This window comes from Corapipo altera, unplaced genomic scaffold (genome assembly GCF_003945725.1).
Source record: "Corapipo altera isolate COAL_440 unplaced genomic scaffold, ASM394572v1 24b, whole genome shotgun sequence".
NCBI classification, from domain to species: Eukaryota; Metazoa; Chordata; class Aves; order Passeriformes; family Pipridae; genus Corapipo; species Corapipo altera.
The window spans coordinates 1,098,288-1,116,463 of NW_020884888.1; the positions used below are offsets into that span (position 1 = coordinate 1,098,288).

Genomic DNA, 18,176 nt, shown 5'->3' on the forward strand with positions numbered 1-18,176 from the left:
GAAAAAGCAGGGTTCTCTCAGTAGTGGAACAGGAGTGGGCAGGGAAGGATGCTTGCAGAGTTCACAAGCTGGGACTGTGTGCAAGGAGCAAGAGTTTATGGCACTCTTGTCGGGTTTTAAAGTTATTTCAAAATTAATACAGTGCATCTTAGTGTGCCAAATAAAGATATGGTAATTCACAAGGACCATAGCCACCTACCCCCAGTGAAGAGTGATTCTCTGTTTTGTATTTTCTAAGTACAAATCACGTAGGTCTTTCAGAAGTGTCAATTTTTTAAGCGCCTAAAAAATTAAAATTTGTAAAATTACCATTTTTCCACACCACCAGTTTTGTTTCTAATAGGCTTAACATTTTGTGATGAAAAAAAAAAATAAAGAGAAAGGCTGAATAATCTCAGTGTATTTCTACTATCTGATCTATCACTTAACAGATCAATTTTAGTGTAACAAAATAGTTTTTGAGAAGGAATTTGTTTTGTTTGAGACAGACTAGTTACAGGCCTATTACATTCTGGCAATGCTTGTACAGCAGTTCTGCCTTAACATATTTTGGTAACTCTTGCACAGCTGAAGAAGCTTGAAAAGCGAGAAACATGTACCGACTGTGACATTTAAGAAGCTTCTCCTCATCATGCAGGAAGCACCTGACACAAGCTTCCCTTTACCAGACAATTCATTGAGATGCAAGAAATCTAACAGGCTTCTATTTATCCGTGCCCCACTTGCACTTACCAAATTCTCAGCACAAGTCCTCAAGAAAACAGCCTCTTAAAACTCCATATTCAGGTGCAATATTGAATGTATTTCAATTATTGGTAGTAGCATATCCAAAGTAGCCACACAAGCAGTTGACAGCAGGTAGTAACTATTATTTTATACAAAAGCCCTTTCTGTATTTACAAACAGCTCCACCGAACACCAAATTAGGTGCACACCATGACAACCTGTGCTTTGGAAACATTAGTTTTGAGATAAAACCTACACTTCGAAGAAAGCCTACCAGAAAGCCACTAAGCTGATATAAAGAGGGCCTGAAACCAAAAGCTAGATATTATGAACTGCTTCCATTCACTTTTGAAGGGCATTTTGCTGAAGTAACTTATCAGAAGAATATTCTAAGATCAAACTGAAAGCTCCACTGAGGAAGAGTGGAACAAGAGTTTAATCTCTTCCCTCGAAAGCCATTCTGTTTCAGAGGAGAGATACCCTTCAAAGCTGTCAACACAAGAACAAACTCGCATACACTCCCCAAGATTGTCATGCTCTGAAGCCCATTGGTCCCCTTTACCTTTTTTCCCCCACTACTTAGACAATACAGATGGCTATCAACTCAATCTGATAGCACAGCAAAGGCATAATGTTTGTTAGCTGGGTAGAATGGACATTTAGCAAAATTAGTATTCCAATTTTTTGTTTTGCCTAATTCCAACTGTGTCCTCCCAAGAAAGCACGGTATTACTGAACTCTGGGATCACTGTCACAAGGAACAAACAAGCAGCCTGTCTTACGCATCCCATACAAAACTAAAGCCATTAAACTGAATGGGTTGATTCCTGTAATAGAGAAAATTAAACTTAAGGATGATACCACTGCTGACACTTGAAAAAACACTGTACGCAGCCACTCAGGCACACACCTTGAGGTTTCTTCTAAGAGAAATCAGAATGAAGAAAACCAAAATTCCTAACGCAAGAACTACATCATTTGCTCTGCTAACCAAGGAAACTATGGCCCTATTATCATTGCTGTGAGATGATGTCCAAAATGACAAATTAAGAACAAAGGGTGGCATTTAGGTTTTGTAAGGTCTTGAATGTTAAAGTTTCAGGAGTCTGGAATTTGTTTCCTATTTCAAGCTTCATGTGGACCCTTGGTATTATATCTTACACATCATTCAAAGAAGAGGCACTTAAAGCTGGGAAATTTTCAGTGATTTTAAGAGGTGTGATGGTTACTAAATATTTTAGAAAGTCTTAGCATTCTGTAGAGCAGCATTTTCAAGATATTTCTTTGTAATGTATGGCATCTATGAAAGTGAAGTTGGAGTTTCCACGTGGTGTTCTTCTAACGTGCTTCAGATTAACTTGTAGGAACTTATAACGGAGGAAGTAAAAATACCCATATACTAATACAACAGTATGCCAGTAATTCCATTATTTCTGGCAGGTACTTTCAAAACATAGAGTCCACATAGAACACCTTTGCCACTGATCTTTGCTAACCTTCATAAACATTTACGTTCTGTATATTTTCAGTGTTTGTAATGGGGGACATTTAAGACGTAAGACACTACTGAAATTCAATTCATAGGATTTTCATAAATAAAACCAGTCATCTTTCACCTAATTTATTTAAATTCCAATTTTTTTTCCAATTCCAAACAAAAGCTAAATACAAGTTTTAAACAGGTAAGCACTAGTTTTATCCAAAGGGAGCAGGCTTATGCAGTTTTATTCCAGTAAAGTACTCAACCCTTAAGCAGAGCCTTCTTTGTCATCAAAACTATACAGTAGTCTTCCTTTTATAATTGCACAATCTTAAAATGTTCTGCCAGAACCAACTTTTGACACTCCAAACACTATTTTACATTGGTTTATAATGTCTATTCCAAAAGAAAAAAAAAAACAAAACCTCAATGGGTTTTCCATAAGAAATGTTTTAGAAACCAGTATTTCCTGCACAGTTCACCTGCAAGTTTACAAGTCTCAACTCTCAAGAAAAAATAATCCTCTACCAACATTGTTTCTGCAGCTATTATTTTACCTTTTTTTGAGCTGCTTTAGCAACTTCAGACTCCAGGTCTGCCTCATCTGTATAAATGCATCCAACTCAAAAGAATACCTTCATACAGTTATACAGCAACTTGGGGAAAGAGATCCGAAACAAAAGTGCCAGTAAACTTAGACATGGCCAAGTAAAATAAAAGAGGCAAAAAATGCCTACACATTAAATGAGATGCATTTTTTTTAAAGAAAGATTTCTTTCCCACATTTACGTCCTATTGTAATAGCCACTTTTTCGTTCATTAAAACGAGTGATAGTGCTCTTCGATACAATCATTAATAGCAAAGCTATAAGGCTTTTATACCCGTTACATTCACTTCTCACCCTCCAAATACTGATGGTTAACATTACAGATGTTAGGGGGCATGACCAGCACAAATGGGAACACCACCACAAATGATCACCTTGTGCTTTCGAATACATTTGTTTCAATGTAGAGTCCCTTCATTTCACATTTTAGCAAGATGCTGATGCAGTGCAGAAGTGTGCAGAGCATCCTTTCTTTCACAAGGTCCATGCAGAAAACATCTAAAAAAAAATTGCAAAGTTCTGAGATACAAATGATTAAAAAAATCCAGGATGATCAAGTTTCACAATGTATAGTGTTCTGAACATGAGTCCGTTTTCTTCTAAATTCTGAAAGAATAAAGTGGTGAGGAAAGTGAAAATCCACTGCTGCACTCTGTGATCTTCCCCATTTTGCTGGCCAGTATCTTACTCTGGCATGTAAGGACAGAGGTGATCCTCTATGGTACCAACCGTCCAGTGAGTGAGCTGCTCCTGTGGCAGGTACAGGCAGATGCTGCATAACTTGAAGATTGTAGCTTTGTTTTTTGGAGTCTAGAGGCAAAGAAAACCCAAAGAAAAGCTATTAAACCTAAAAGTGAACTCAGGACTAACAGGCAGACCCCATAGACATTTAAAATTCACTGTTTCATACATATAAACAGCCTGAACTTAAAATTAGTCTGCAACCTCTAATGAGTAAAATGTTTTCGCTATTCTGTTCATTCTTCACTTGAATACTTTCTGTATTATCACCCAAATCAAAACAATGTTTTAATTTTTCCAGAACACTTCTAGGTCTATTTTAGAACTTATTTAATTTTTAATGCAAAAACATTAATTCTATGTGAATGCATCTGTGGCCCATAGTTAGCTTTTGCATGTATGAATCCTATTTATAGTGTAACTTTCCTCTGAAACTCCCAAAACGCAATCGTGAACGCGTGATCCATTTTTCTACTTGAGTATTTTCCAACAAAATCATTGATGTTCCCAAGTAGAAAAAGCTTTTTCTGATTAAAACACACTTGTTAAGATGAAGACAAAAGAAGCTTACCTGCAAGTGCTGTCTATCAATGAAGAGAAACACTGACTGGTTAGGGTTGTTGACAACAATTCCAGTCTTGTCCTTTCGGCTCAGAACATGCAGAAACTGTTTTTCATAGTCACCATGATGAAATTCAAACTTGGCCTACATGGTGTGAGGGAGGGGAATAAAATATTTATTAAGATAAAGCTTGTGCAACCTATTAATTTCCTTCAGTCTGGGGCTTAACAACCACTTTAGTTTCTTTCCTTTTCTGATCTATGAAAAGCAGAAATTGGGGACCACAGCAATGACATACTTGAGTCTTTGCACCATTTAAAGAATTCCCTAGTTTCATTCTGCCAACACTGACATTAGTCATTGCAATGACATATTAACAATTCAACACCCAATTTACCAACTGTTGTTGTGGCAGAACATCCCTGTGCATCAATTTCTAGGGAAAATTATAATGCAAAGGTTCCATCCATCTCAGACCCTCTGTCATTCAACCAAATACAGCAACTTGGGATGCTCACAGAACCTTAATGACACCATCATATTTACACAAAGATTCATTTGTACTAAGAGGCTAGTCCACTTCTACAAATACAAACACACTGTGTGCATTTCTACATACCTGTCATTTGCAAAGATTCTTCGGAAGCTTAAATTTTGGGAGGACTAATATAACAGTGCATAAAGGGAGGAGGCAGAATTTGGCATTCAAAACACTGACTTCTTTATAAATAAAAATAGCATACTTTCTAATACCCACAGAAGTCACATACCTTATCAGCTTATTGGTTAAGGTGAGCACTTATCCTCCCCTCCAAGAGTGAGTTACTTATTGAAGTTAAAAACCAAAACCAAATACCTGAACAGGCCTAAAGGGTTCATCAGATCCCTTCCACCGAGAAAACAGGAGACAGACTATCTTCTCAATATCATTGCGAGGCCATAGAATGAAGTCCATCTCCTGGGTACAGCCGATCACATCCTGTGAATGGTAAAGTTCTGTGTTTATATTCCCTCCATTAATCAAAGACACAGATAAGCAAATTATCTATACAGGCACATAATTTAGAGGTGGTATTTATTACAGTGTTTGTGTAATTTTCCATTTGTATTACTCAAAGCACATCTAAAGTCTTCCTTGCCTTCCACTGAATTTTAGTATCAGTAGCCAGTTAATGTAAATTTCAAATTTAAGAAAACATTAGCAAAGACTGTCTACCTTCCATTATTCATAAAGCAAAACCACTTAGTTGTACAACAGGAGTCACTGTAAGAATTATAAACACATGCCTACTAAAAGACAAACCGGACAAGAAGATACAATTCCCAAGGCAAACCTCCGAATTGGACAAATGAAAGGTAAAGCTTAAGCACTATATATTTAAACAGTTTTTAAAACACATATGCTCTTGTTACCCTTCAAACTAGACCCCATAAACACATGGCTGCAGAACCCTCATGTTGCAAATGTGTTGAGAAAATAAAAAAAAGGAAGGATTAGCCTTAAGATTCACAAAGAAAAGCACAAGTGTTGAAAGACTAAGATTCAGCAAGTGTAAAAAGAAGACCTACCCTGCGCATAGACTGGTAGCGGGGTGCATGGAGCTGTACTACATCCTTCTGCAGAAGCTCTAAGGAACTTTCCAAAGAATAGCTGGAATCCCGCACACCTTTCAGGATATTTTCTTCATAATTATTGGTCATGACTGGTATCACTTCAGACACTTCAAAAAGTGCTGACTTTTTCTTCTAAAAAAACAATAAAAAAATCACAGATTATATAAAGACTACCATCCTTTCTAGGTAACTAGAGGTAACACTTTGTTTTGGGATTTGTGATTTTCTGTATAAATGTATAAAGTCCACATCACATAAGTTAGCACTTTGACAAAAACCACACTAAAATTTACAGGCAAAAATTTATAAATGAATCAGACTAACAACTTTTTATAAAAGTTGAACACATTTTTGTAGTCTCTAAAGATTTGCATACTAATCTTGCAAACATTACAGCTATATCTAAACATTAATAGAATTTCTGCTTTATCAAGTAGAGTACATGGCTTTGGGCTGACCAAGAGCCCTCTGCAAGGTTCTCTTTGCCAATCAACACCTTTTTTTCCCCCCTTTTCAATTTTTTATAGTTGACCTTTTATGAAAAGTGAAATCTTTCAATACCACATTTGGTGATAGCAGGTGATTGAGAGCCCATCTGAAGTTAACTATAAACTATAATCCCCTCAAAGGAGGTCTATTTTAATTTGCTAAGTAACTTTTGCACTCACTATAAATATTGCAGCATCTCTCAAGCAAGGCCAAAACATTATGAGAACTTGAAATAAGTTTTTGCTGTACATAAAATCACCTGAAGTTGTATTTGTGTTTCTAACAGCTTTCTTACAGCTCATGAGAAATCTTGAGCTACTTAAGAGCTACACAACAGACAAAGTATATTTTCCCAAATAATGCTCCACTCCCCCCTCATCAGAACATACACAGCAGGCAACTATTTGCTGACCAAGCTAAACTGAGCTAAACTCCTACTTTTAAGCAACCTGGTATGGGATGGACATCTTCAAGTTCACTATGCTACAAGGAAAGAAGTTTGCAACAAATTTCTATAAAGCAACCCAACAGTTGTATGAATGCTTCAACTAAAAGCGTTAAACTTGTGTCATGTAAGAAAATCTGTTGGCACGGCTTAAACATTCGTATCTGTATTACTGTGAGTCAGCACCCAGAAATTGTATCCAAACACATCCACCTCTGCTTGTACTAGGACTGACAAAGAAAAGCAAATTGAACTCATGAATTTTAAAGATTTTCAAAGCTTTTCAGGAAATAGTCTTCATTAAAAATACATCATTATTGCAGTGAATGCAAAAAAATTATACATTTGAGAGGATTAAACAACTTCAGTCCTCATCTACGTGCAGTTTGTGTATTATGTACTCTGTTGCCATTTCCTTTTATCTTCACTTCCTCGTCATTTTTTCAGCACATTCACTTCCTAGAAGCACCTACTTTTCTTCACCGTCTGTGGATGGAAACTCTCCTACAATTTTAGGTCTGTAGCTGGCTTTAGAAATATCACCCGTCTCCCCACCTGGATGCACAGCGGTAGAGGCAGCCAAGCAAATGGAAATTTCCTCTACGCCCTCCCCGCTCCCTTTCAAAATGGTAGCAGCAGTTTCACATGTGCGTGCGCACTTGGGCCATTTCCACATCCCATTTTGCGACTCCTCCCTTCAACTGCCAGGTCTTCCCTTCTGCTTTCACCACATAAAAGCAGTAACTCGGCAATCGCCCCAGCCAGGTCTCCCATCACAACTCAGCTCCTCACAGCGAACAATTGTAAAAGTTAGGGACCAATTAGAGTTAACAAGTTACAGTGTTAACTTTGAAAAATATCTACCCAATACAGAAGTTACCCAGTAACCCTGTAATGATGCACTGGCACCCTCTGCGTTACAAAACTACAGCATACGAAGAGCCAAAATGGCAAACACGAGCTAAGTAAATATTACAGCAATTAGCAATTAAAAACATAAATGTTAAAAAGGCAATGGAATCTATCCAAGATAAAACATTTGATGCAATCAGACAGCAAGACTTTGCACAGCACACTTAACATGCAACAGACAACACGGAGAGACACATTAAAACCAAGTTACCTTGTCTTTGAACACAAAGGCAACGTACATCTTGAAGTCAAACTGGTCAGCTAAAGATTCTTTTTTCTTTCTAAGCTGAGCACGAAGTCTGTTCAGAGCTTGTTTCTTCCGGGAGTTTGGGTCCCCCATTTTGTAATACAGGTGGTACTAAAGCCTTTGGAAACTGTCGCTAAACTATGGGCACCTTTTCGTAAGACTCAAGTACAACAGAAACAAGTCGTTTGATTCCTGCTAATACGACTGAACAGATCAAACGCTAATGTAACCCAAAACCGCACCTCAGGCAATATTTTAAGAAAATGTCGTATTGGAGGGGTCAGGAAACAAAGTGAGTAGTTGTCCAGCCATGGCTGGACAAGAGGTTTTACAATAAATCAAGAAAAAAACCCGAAGAATTTTAAAGACAAAAATTTGAACAGTTTAGCCGCAGGAATAATGGGGTAAGAATAAAAAAAAAAAAAAAAAAAAGCCCAAAACAAATCTTATCACAATTTATGTGAACAATAAAAAGTAACTGGCACAAGCCCAATCCATGGGAGGTACTTTTGCTCTGCTTACAAAAAAAAAAACCCGAAGCTGAAATCACAAATTGCGTTTTACCCCAGCCAGATTCATGACTCTACTGATTATTATTCTCAGCCTTCCACTATTGCTATGTTGCCCACCTTTTTCTTTAGAATTATTACACTTGGTGGAGAGCAGAGAAAAGGGTGCAAAGGAAGAGTGCACAACCCGGGAAGTATGACATTTCTCTGCCAACAACAACAAAATCAACTACAGACAACACAGCGCTGGTTCGCAGGGGAGCAAAGAGAAAAGACAGCGGAGTCATTTCTAACTTCATCCTGCTCATCATTGCCCTGAGGCTACTGCTGCCAAAGAGGAGAGGGATCATGATAGCCATTGACAAGGGGCGGATAGGGGTTCAAAGGACAGTATTATCTCACCTAGAGACTAAAACCCGAATCGGTGCCCCAAACCCGGGCTCCCTAACACTGGGGGAGCCCTACATCCCCCGACACCTCATACACTCCCTGGGCTGCTGATCCCCCGGGGATCCTTTTCTCTCTCTCTCTCTCTCTGCTGGTGCGAGCAGTCAGCCGAGGCTGTGCATGGCCGGCGCTCTTGGCTTTCCCTTCGGCCCCTCTCTGCAAACAGGGCGGCAGCGCCCGGGGCGGCGGGACACCCACAGCAGCACCGCGTCTCTCCCCTCTCACTTCATGGCCACGACTCGGAAAACATGGAGTGTTTTTCTGCTCCTGCTTTTCAGTGTAAAAATTTTTTCCGAGGTTTGTTCAACTGCAAATCTGCGTTGCAATTTTAAACCTCTAAAATACCCTCCTCCCTCTTGAAAAAAAAAAAAAAAAGGCAAATTCCCAATTATCAGGTTATTTTCTTCCTCTCTCCAGACATTTTTTTTCCCCCACCACAGGTGTTTGATTAGTTGGGGTTAAAAAGTTTTTAGATTAGCAAATTCGTCGGACCAGGTTAAGAAGAGGAGGGGGGAAAAAGTATTCCCCTCCCTTCTCTGTCTGGAGAGAAAGGAAAAGAAAGAAAGGAAAACAAAAACAAAAGGAACCCCTCCCGAAACTTCCCCCCCCCAGTTAAGCAAGAGACTGAGAGGCTCCGATGAGAGCCCGGGGCCGTGGCCGCTCTCTACCCGCAGCCGGCGGGCGCAGGAGGAGCAGTGGAGGAGGAGGAGGCGGCGGCGCTGCTGGCAGCACGGAGAGGAGCCATGTCAAGATAAAGCCACGAAGCCGCGGAGCCCCCCCATCCCTGCCGCAGGGGACACGGTGACCGGGCCGCCCGCTCTGCCGCCGCTCGGCCCCGACCTGGTCCCCATAGTCTAGCTCAGCGCCCCGGGGCCGGGGAGTGGGGAAATGGTGGCGGAGAGCGGAAGAGGAGAAGAGGAAGAGGCGAAGGCGGCGGCGGAACGAGGAGGAGGACGCGGTCCCTGCGCTAGCGGCTCCTACGGAGGAGGGCGGAGGGCATAGAAATCCCGGAGCGGCGGTGGAGGAGTGCGGGTACGGCCGGGAGGAAGATGGAAGGGCTGAGGAAAGCAGCTCTTCGCCCAGGCGTCCTTGGAGGCGACGGCAGGAACGGACGGGAGGCTGCGGGAGCGCCTGCGCCTCGGCACAGAGCGAACGCCAAACGAAGCTGCGCGGCCACCACCGACCCCTCAAAATGGCAGCGCCTTAGTCACACAGGCGCCGCCCTGACCGCTCTGCCGGCGCGTACCAAGCGCCTGCGTCTCCGGGGGGGGGCGCGATCTTATGCTCCCGGCAGGAGGGTTTAGCCTCCGTAGCAACCGACAAGCCTTGTCGGAAGAGGCAGAGAAGAGAGTACAACAGCTGCTTTGAGCATCTCCGAGCCGTCACCACACCAGGAATCTGGGTCGTACTTCCATGCTTTTCCCTCTCCCCCCGTCACGCCTCGTGTAACTGCCCGCGGGACAAGTACCCGGATGGGGCTGCTCAACGCCGTTGTCGGAGGGGGAGGCCAGGGCAGGGCAGGGCAGGGAGGCAAGGAACACCGCCTTCCCCCCCCGCCCCGAGGTGGTATCGGCTTGGGGGAGCTCCTGTTCCTTCATCTCCGACAAATGACTGTTCCCGGAATTACCCCTGTCCCAAATTCCGTCACCTTAAGGAAATACCTAAACTTGTTTCAGCCTTAAGCATGGTGATATTATAGGTAAGTAAGTCTTACAGTGGCACATCTCGTGTCATTTAATCTGCCGCACGCATGCAAAGTAAAACTGTTAAGTAAAACAAATCTAAAAGTCCAACGAAGCTGAAGTATCCGAAACTGAAATGGCAATGGGCTCATCCCCAGCACTGATCTTGCCCACGCACAGCCCAGCCCGTGTGTGACGGCCCATGTTTCTCTGTGGTGGATGTAGGGCTTCCCAAGGAAGCTGGCTAGGGTTTATAAACAAGTAATTGCTGTTCCACAGACGCAAACCCAATCCTTTGAGACAATTAAGCATTTTTATTTTTGCACTACAAGGACAGCCTGGAATGGAAGCAATGGAAGCAAAGCAAGGACACAAATTGCTGTGACCTATGTTCTCCCTGTCGGAAGGCCCAGGGCAAGTAGGGAGAACTGCCATCTCAGCACTGGGCCTGAGTGCCTGCTGGCCCGCCCTTCATGCCTTCCTTCAGGCGTGCCAGGGAAAGCCTCGCTGCCCAACATTACCCAGACTGGAGGCGCCGGGGAGCCAAAGGGGTGGTGACTTGCTGCTATGTGGCTACAGTGAGGCGAAGGCTGCCAAGGTGGGTGAAGGCATCTCCCCCACCTTTCCCTGGAAGCTGGTGCCTGTGAGTCACTGGAATAGCAACGCTATTACAAAGATTACAGGCAGAAGACAAGTGCAGGCACTGTTCTCTCTCATTTAATTGTGTTTCAAGGCCCATGCAGCATTGATGATGGCACTCTTCAGTAACTCCAACAGATTTCAGTATTTGTTCCCCCATTCTCTGCTCTTACTTGTCTCTGCTGGTTCCCCTTGTTCTCTCCTGACCTTCTTATTAGTTATTTCCCTATAGCACACCTTTCCTTTACACACTTCCCCTGCGACACCTTTCTCTTGCCCGTATTGTAGGCAGCAGCTGCGTTTCTGTCCATGGACCTTATTGTCTTTCCCCTGGCATTAGTCAGGCCCTCTGATGTGAACACTCTATCTTGTCTTCCCTGACACGGGCATTGCCCACAACGTTCCTCTGTTTGAACAAGAACAGAGTAGAAACAGATCATTTTTACCTACTTACAGATTGCTTTTCACTCCTAATGGCAATGCCTATTGAAAATAATCCTTTATTTGGAGCTAAAAAAGCAGGGCAGCTAAATAGAAGGATTACATTAGCTCTGCACTGTTTGGACTATTTCAAAATGCCAGAGTTTTTTAACTATAACATCAATCTGTCCTTAACAAGAGCTGCGTTTAGATAACTGCTTTTCCAGCCAGTTTTTTCCAGTGTTGTTTTCCATGCTGCCCCGTACGACATTTTGTGCTGCAGTCTTATGCCCACTGCTATTTTAAGCCGTGACTCACACTTGGCCTGTGACCCTCTTTGTGCCGGCACAGCGGATGCAAAGAAGGTTCGGTGCAGCAGTGCTGCTTGACGAGGGGATTGCCCCAGCACAGAAAGCCCTCAGAGGGAACTGGCACCTTGCCTGCCTGGGGAGGAAAAAGGAAGGAGTTTTCTTCCAGCCCAGTAACTCCAGCTGCCCTTTCGAGTGCAGGGATGCAGTCACAAGGAATCGGGCAGCTGCCCAGCCCCAGGTTGAAGAATGCATCCAAAAAATTTTGTCATCTGTACTGCTGGCAGGAGAACAGTTTTTCTTCTGGAGGACTTTCTAGAAGAGCTATGAGGAGAGAAATATATATACTTAGAATATATATATATATGCATATATATATATATATGTAGAGGAAACGGGAGATCAAGTACAAAGTATTACGTGTTAAGCAGCCACCAGCTGTCTTCTGCAAACTCAGACTGCTCAAATCCTTCCACAACCTTTCAGAAGGGGATGAGGAGTGGAAATCACTGCAGGTTCCTTCTGTAAAGATTGCTTCTCCTCCTTATATAGTCAACTACCTCTCTTACCAAGCTCAGTAAAGATTTTTTTTTTTGCTGATTGGCTGTTAAAGGTATCCAGACAATGTGTCCAGACAATGTTTACATAAATGAGTACTTCAACGAACCCAAGTATGTTTATTATACATATATATGCAGAAATATTTGCCATTAAAGCAACGAGTAATAGCTGAGTCTTGTCCTACTTTTATATAGTTGTGCTTCTTTTCCTCCATCACGCACAATGATGAAGCTCATATGGTAGAAAAATATCATCATCTTATTTAAACATATAAGTAACATCTCATACTGAATGGAGAGTTAAGGCTTAGCAAAATAAATATTTATATGCTATTGATCCCTAATTCTCTTGACTAAATAATTCTATATTATTGTTATGCTTCTTACCGGTTATGCAATGTTGTAGCATTTATAAGACAAGCTTGTGGGCCTGAAAGCTGGTGTGTATTTTGCAATTATAACACTTTCTCTAATGACAGACTGCCTCTCTTCAAATCTAATTTAAAATAATATAAGATCTATTGCTAAGAAGAGAGGAATGTGCATGGTATACAAAACAAACCTGACAAGTAGGTTGTGGCAGTAGATGCAAAATATGTAATAGTTCTTTTTTTTTAGGCTTCAGTCCCATTAGCACAGTAAAAATAGTGTTTCTCGTGCATGTTAAATCCAGGCTGAGCAAAATAGTCAGTAGAGCGGGTCAGCTTCTGCTTGGTTAGCACAGCACAGACAAATCAGCTGGTGTCCTTGAGGCTTTCCCCCAGAGCAAGGATGGTACCATACTAAGTAGCTGCAGTCCTGTAGTCTTTGAGGAGTCAGATGCATACAAACCTTTAAGGACTTGGGTCTCAGCAGTGGGGGGTGATACTCTCCAGCTGTCATCCTGGAGAAATACAGAATCAAGCAGCATGGGCAACATCCCGTGTGAAGGTAGGAAAGACCTTGTCACAAAAATACATTCCCTGGGATAGAAAGTGAGTCATGTTTTGAGAAGCACTGCAAGTTTAGAATACGTCATTGCTGGTGTATTTTTCCTTTTCTGCTCTGAAAAACTTGCATTTTCTAGTCACCATTTTATCATTTCCTTGTTGTTTTCAGTGTAATAAAATACTTGGTTACATAATAGCGTGTGGCTTTTTTTCTCTAAATTAAAAAGGATTGGTAACTTTATAGAGACATCTTTTTGGTGGTTTTTTTTTTTTTTTAAATGTGTGTAGTTCAGAATCTAATTCCTGTTTTCAGAATTAAATGTTTACTCATAAGTATGTTGGCAAGATTGTACTCTAATGCCTCTGCTCTTAATTTCTGGCTTAATAATTAGTTACTTCAAGATTAATGATTTCTAGTTAATAATTAGTTGGTAAGAGATTGTAGCAAATTGGTATGGATGTTACAGACATAGGTAGGAAGAGATGAGATGGATTCTGTTATCTTTCTGTTTATACTTTCCATGCATATTGTACTGGCTGTATATGTTATAAGGAGTAACAGCCCTGAAGCTACTTGCTTCAAAAACAGTACTCTGATTAATTCAGTGCCAAATATTTATGCATCAGACAAAAATAAATTAGTATTCTTTGTAAATTTAAACAAGACAAATTAGGTGGTAATTAAAACTCTTTCATATACTTAAGAATATAATAGCTAACTCTTTTCTGCCTTCAGAGAAAACATTTGTTTCTAAGGCATAACAGGAATGCTTTTGTGTAAAGAGATGTCAGGGTTTAATGCGTACAACATTCCTTACATCATGTTCTGAACAACTATATATCCAATGAGAATCACAGAATCATAGAATGGTTTGGGTTGTCCACCACTGTCCATCAACTGTTGTGGTGGACAGCCATGGATAGAAGAAAATTAACTCTATCCCAGCCAAAACTAGCACACCACTTCACAGCTGTTGCAGTGAATATTAAGCTTCATTCACCACTTCCCTATGTCCCACCTTACAGTTGCAGGGTGCTGTGGTCATGAAATGGGACACACGTTCTTGGACACATGAGGTATTGATCCTAAACTTTGATTAAAGTTTACCTACTATCTTGCTGGATTTGTTACATCTTAATAATTATGTGTCTGTGTATGTATACACTTGCACACTTAAATATGCTTGACTATCTGTGTTCTCATTTTCTGCTTGTCCATCTTGCGCTTTCCTGACATTTAGGAGTATAACTAAAATTAACTAAAGGTTCTCAGTGCCTTTGCTGAGATGATAACTTCCACAAACAAGATATCAAATCAGTTGCCACTTTTGAGTATGGTAGTTATGATTTCTTTAATGGCTTGGCCATTTTTTTGTGTAACAAATGCATGTCCTGTCTCTAAAACTTTGCATTTATTTTAAAAATGTCTGAAATATACATTAAAAACAAGAATCCCTGCCTGTGCTTTGTACATAAACCTGTGATTCAACTTCCATTGGACAAAGTATTTTGGTATCTGAAAGACTATTGGCTCTTTTCACTGTGCTGTGTCACCTTTAACTTATGTTCTCAGTTAGTGGTGTGCAAATGTATTTGTCTTTTTTAGACTGGTTTGTTCTATAAAAAACAAAAATAGTCATGTTCCGAAGTAGGTTTTGTGTTTGTCAGCAGGTGCTTGCAAGAGTAAGGGTAAAATTTGAAACAATTTGTTTTGTTTGTTCAGTCTGTAAATAATATTCTATTTACTTGTAGTCAACAGATTTGGCAGTGGTTTTAGATTATTAAATCCTAGCCTTTATAGAGAATTTTTAATTTTTAAATCTTAAAGCACTACATAAATGATGTTTTTTTCAAGGTAAATCCATTGCTGAGAAGGTTAGGACCTAACAGTGTTTAAGGGATGTCTTAGTGACTCACAAAGTTATTAACTAGGGAAAAAAATCACTAGGTGAGATGTAGATATTTCTTTTAACCTTTCACCTCCAGAGCACTAAGGATCAGCATTCCCAGGACAATCTTTCATTCTAATACAAGTAAATTGTGTACTCTCTGGAGATAATTAATAGCATGCCATCATTGAAAACGGGCTTGCATTATGAATTGTACCTAGATTGTGCTGTGTATATAATAGTTTCTTTATGCAGAGTTTCATTAGCATGCAGCCATCCATACTGATTAACCTAGGGAAAAGAAAGTAAATCTTTAATTTCTTGTCGGTAACACACTTCTATGCGATGAAACACCCCAGGAACAAGAGGCTAAGAAGCATGATGCCACGCTGCCATCTACTGTCACCTGGTGGATGGCTGGGAGCCCTCTCATCCCTTAAATAAATATTGAACAGAAAGGCCAAGAGAAACAGCAGCGAGGGACAGTGAGAGTCACAGGCCTTTATTATTGATTCAGAGAGCTCAAAGCCGTCTTCGGACATTCCCCAGACCTTGTTGCAGGGCTTGCATCCAGAGCAGGACTGAGATGTTCATGTGTGTCAGAGGCTCAGCACTGCACTGGCTCTCCTGGCCCTCTCCGTGGTGGTTTTCTGCATCTCAAACAGTTATAGTCATTGCTTACATGATATTTATGTAATAATTTAACATACACACACAAAAAAAGTTATGATGTCGTTTAGCTGTCCTTAATGTAGAAGGTAGAAATAAAGGGTCCTTAAGCACCCCAGAGAGAGATCATTATCTGCAGAGTACAATAAAGACCTTGGCAAAAGTCACAGTGTGACTGTCAAGAAGAAATACAGTTTTGTCAGCACTTGATTCACATAGCTAAGTCCAGACTCCCTCTGTGCAATGCTTAGGAAGTTTCCACACACTGGCATCTAAGCAAGACAGGACCTGGAGACCGGATAATGCTTTCCCACCTATTCCTATGTTACCAGGCATGTGAAGTCGTCCAAGAAGGTTTCTTTTCCAGTTGTCATTTGCTATAAAAACTGATAACATTTATCAGTAGCAATGGAGTATAAAAGCTTTAAAAAGTACACATTCTCTGCTACCATGAATAATCAAACAAATTGGCTGAGCTCTGTGGGAAACCTCGGGGTGTTTGCTTAGGCTCACTTGAAGTGCAAATAGTCATAAGTATTCATGATAGAGAGTTTTATTTTTTATGAAACAAACAAGCTGAAATGCATTATATTGCATTCAATCTGACAAAAAATATATTCTACTAGCATTGGGCTGACAGATTTTTGCATGTAAAAATGCCCTAATCCCTATTTAAATTTAACCTTGGGCCACCAAAATGGGAATTATTACAATAAAGTAACTTTTTTTGGTGAGATTTTTATGTATTTATACTGGTTTCTCACAATTAAGACTATGAATAGGCTGCTAATAATAAACTCTCAGTGTTCTTTTTGAGACGGTGACAGGGTTCTTTACAACCCTTTCGAACTGAAGAAACTGAACTCAGAGACACAGTGGTTCATAAGAGGACATGTTCTTCAGATGGATAAATTGAAGGAGTGACAGCTTTGTAATAAACCTCCAGACTGTAGGCCTCCAGCAAGGAACAAATTAAAAGGAAAAACAATCAGAACTGGCACATCAGAACCATATCCCATTACCTTGTCCCTTTCCTATTACCAACATTTCTAAAAACAGTTATTCCATTTCTGAACTGTAAATCCACTGGAAAACTTTCTGTGAATTAAATCTGAATCTTCAAAAGGTATTATTTGAGAAAGTTTCACTTGAAAACATAGTATTTAGAAAAGTTGTATCACACCCATAAAATACACACAGTGCACATAAATCTATGCTTGCATCTAATTTAAAAGTTTCATATGATGTTTTTATTGCATTTTTATATTTCTGTATAAAAATACATAAAATTTAAAAACAGGAATGTTTTTATGTTGTGTTTATGTACACATTACCTGTATCCAGATTTTCCTGAAAGGAGATTTAATGCTGGTAAGATTTTATGCATATGTTTAACTAGAGTTTAGCATATCTGCTATTATTTTGAAATATGGAAATTTCAAATTTTCTTCCAGAATCCACAAGAATTTCACTAACTTAGGAGCCTGAGCTTTTTTTTAGTACTGTAACAGAAAAATATTAATTTAGATAGACAATTCTGTATGTGTTATTTTCATTTTCTTGATAGAAGACAAAGCTAACTGAGGTGACAGCTTGCTGATGACACTATTGTATTCAAGATAGTAGGAACGAACCTGACAAAAACTGCAGAAGGGCATTATGGAATTGGGTAGCACATGAATAAAGCAATGAAATTCAATGTAGATAAACAAAGAATATATCAAAGCATAAGAAAAAGAATCTTAATTTCACATATCAAATGACAGACTTTGAATTGACCATCACTCAAGAACAGGATCCCAGAGTTATGGCAGATTTTTCCACAAGAGTGCGGCCCAGCATTCAGCAGTGTTTAAAAAGGCAAATCAAATGGCATACAGTTCACAAAAGAGCAGGAAGATGGAACAGCTTTCATGTAAGGGATATGTAAGTAGACCTGGGAGAGAGAACTGGAGGGCAGGCTGTGTAATTGTGGCCTAGATAAGGACAGATTGTTTGTTGTCTCTTCCAGTCCGAGGACAGGGGACATTAAGGGCCAATACAGGAATCAGGTTCAAAGAGAAAAAAAAAAGGAAGGTGTTCTTCAGACCCTGGTTATTTGAGCTCTAGAAGTACTTGCCAAAGGATATTGTGGACAATGCAAATTTAAATGGGTCAATGGGAGACTACACAAGTTTATGAAAGAGAGATCAGCTTTATTTCCTTATTCTTGTTTAAAGATTTCCTAATGCATAATTTTTTATGTTCTGCTTTTCATCTTTCATCGTGCTTAATACATTTTGATAAGTGCCATACAGTTT

The 18,176-nt window shown here is 40.2% G+C and overlaps 1 protein-coding gene across 1 annotated transcript; it reads right to left on the minus strand.

Moving 5' to 3' along the window:
• Positions 1–2,331: 2,331 nt before the first annotated feature.
• CUNH6orf62 (chromosome unknown C6orf62 homolog) lies at positions 2,332–9,988 on the minus strand. Its single transcript, XM_027644048.1, has 5 exons — positions 7,789–9,988; positions 5,687–5,863; positions 4,974–5,096; positions 4,127–4,261; positions 2,332–3,624 (listed from the first exon to the last, which is right to left on the minus strand). Exons 1-5 carry the CDS (start codon positions 7,915–7,917, stop codon positions 3,499–3,501), a joined length of 690 nt encoding a protein of 229 aa, XP_027499849.1. The 5' UTR covers positions 7,918–9,988; the 3' UTR covers positions 2,332–3,498.
• Between the last annotated feature and the right edge of the window lie 8,188 nt (positions 9,989–18,176).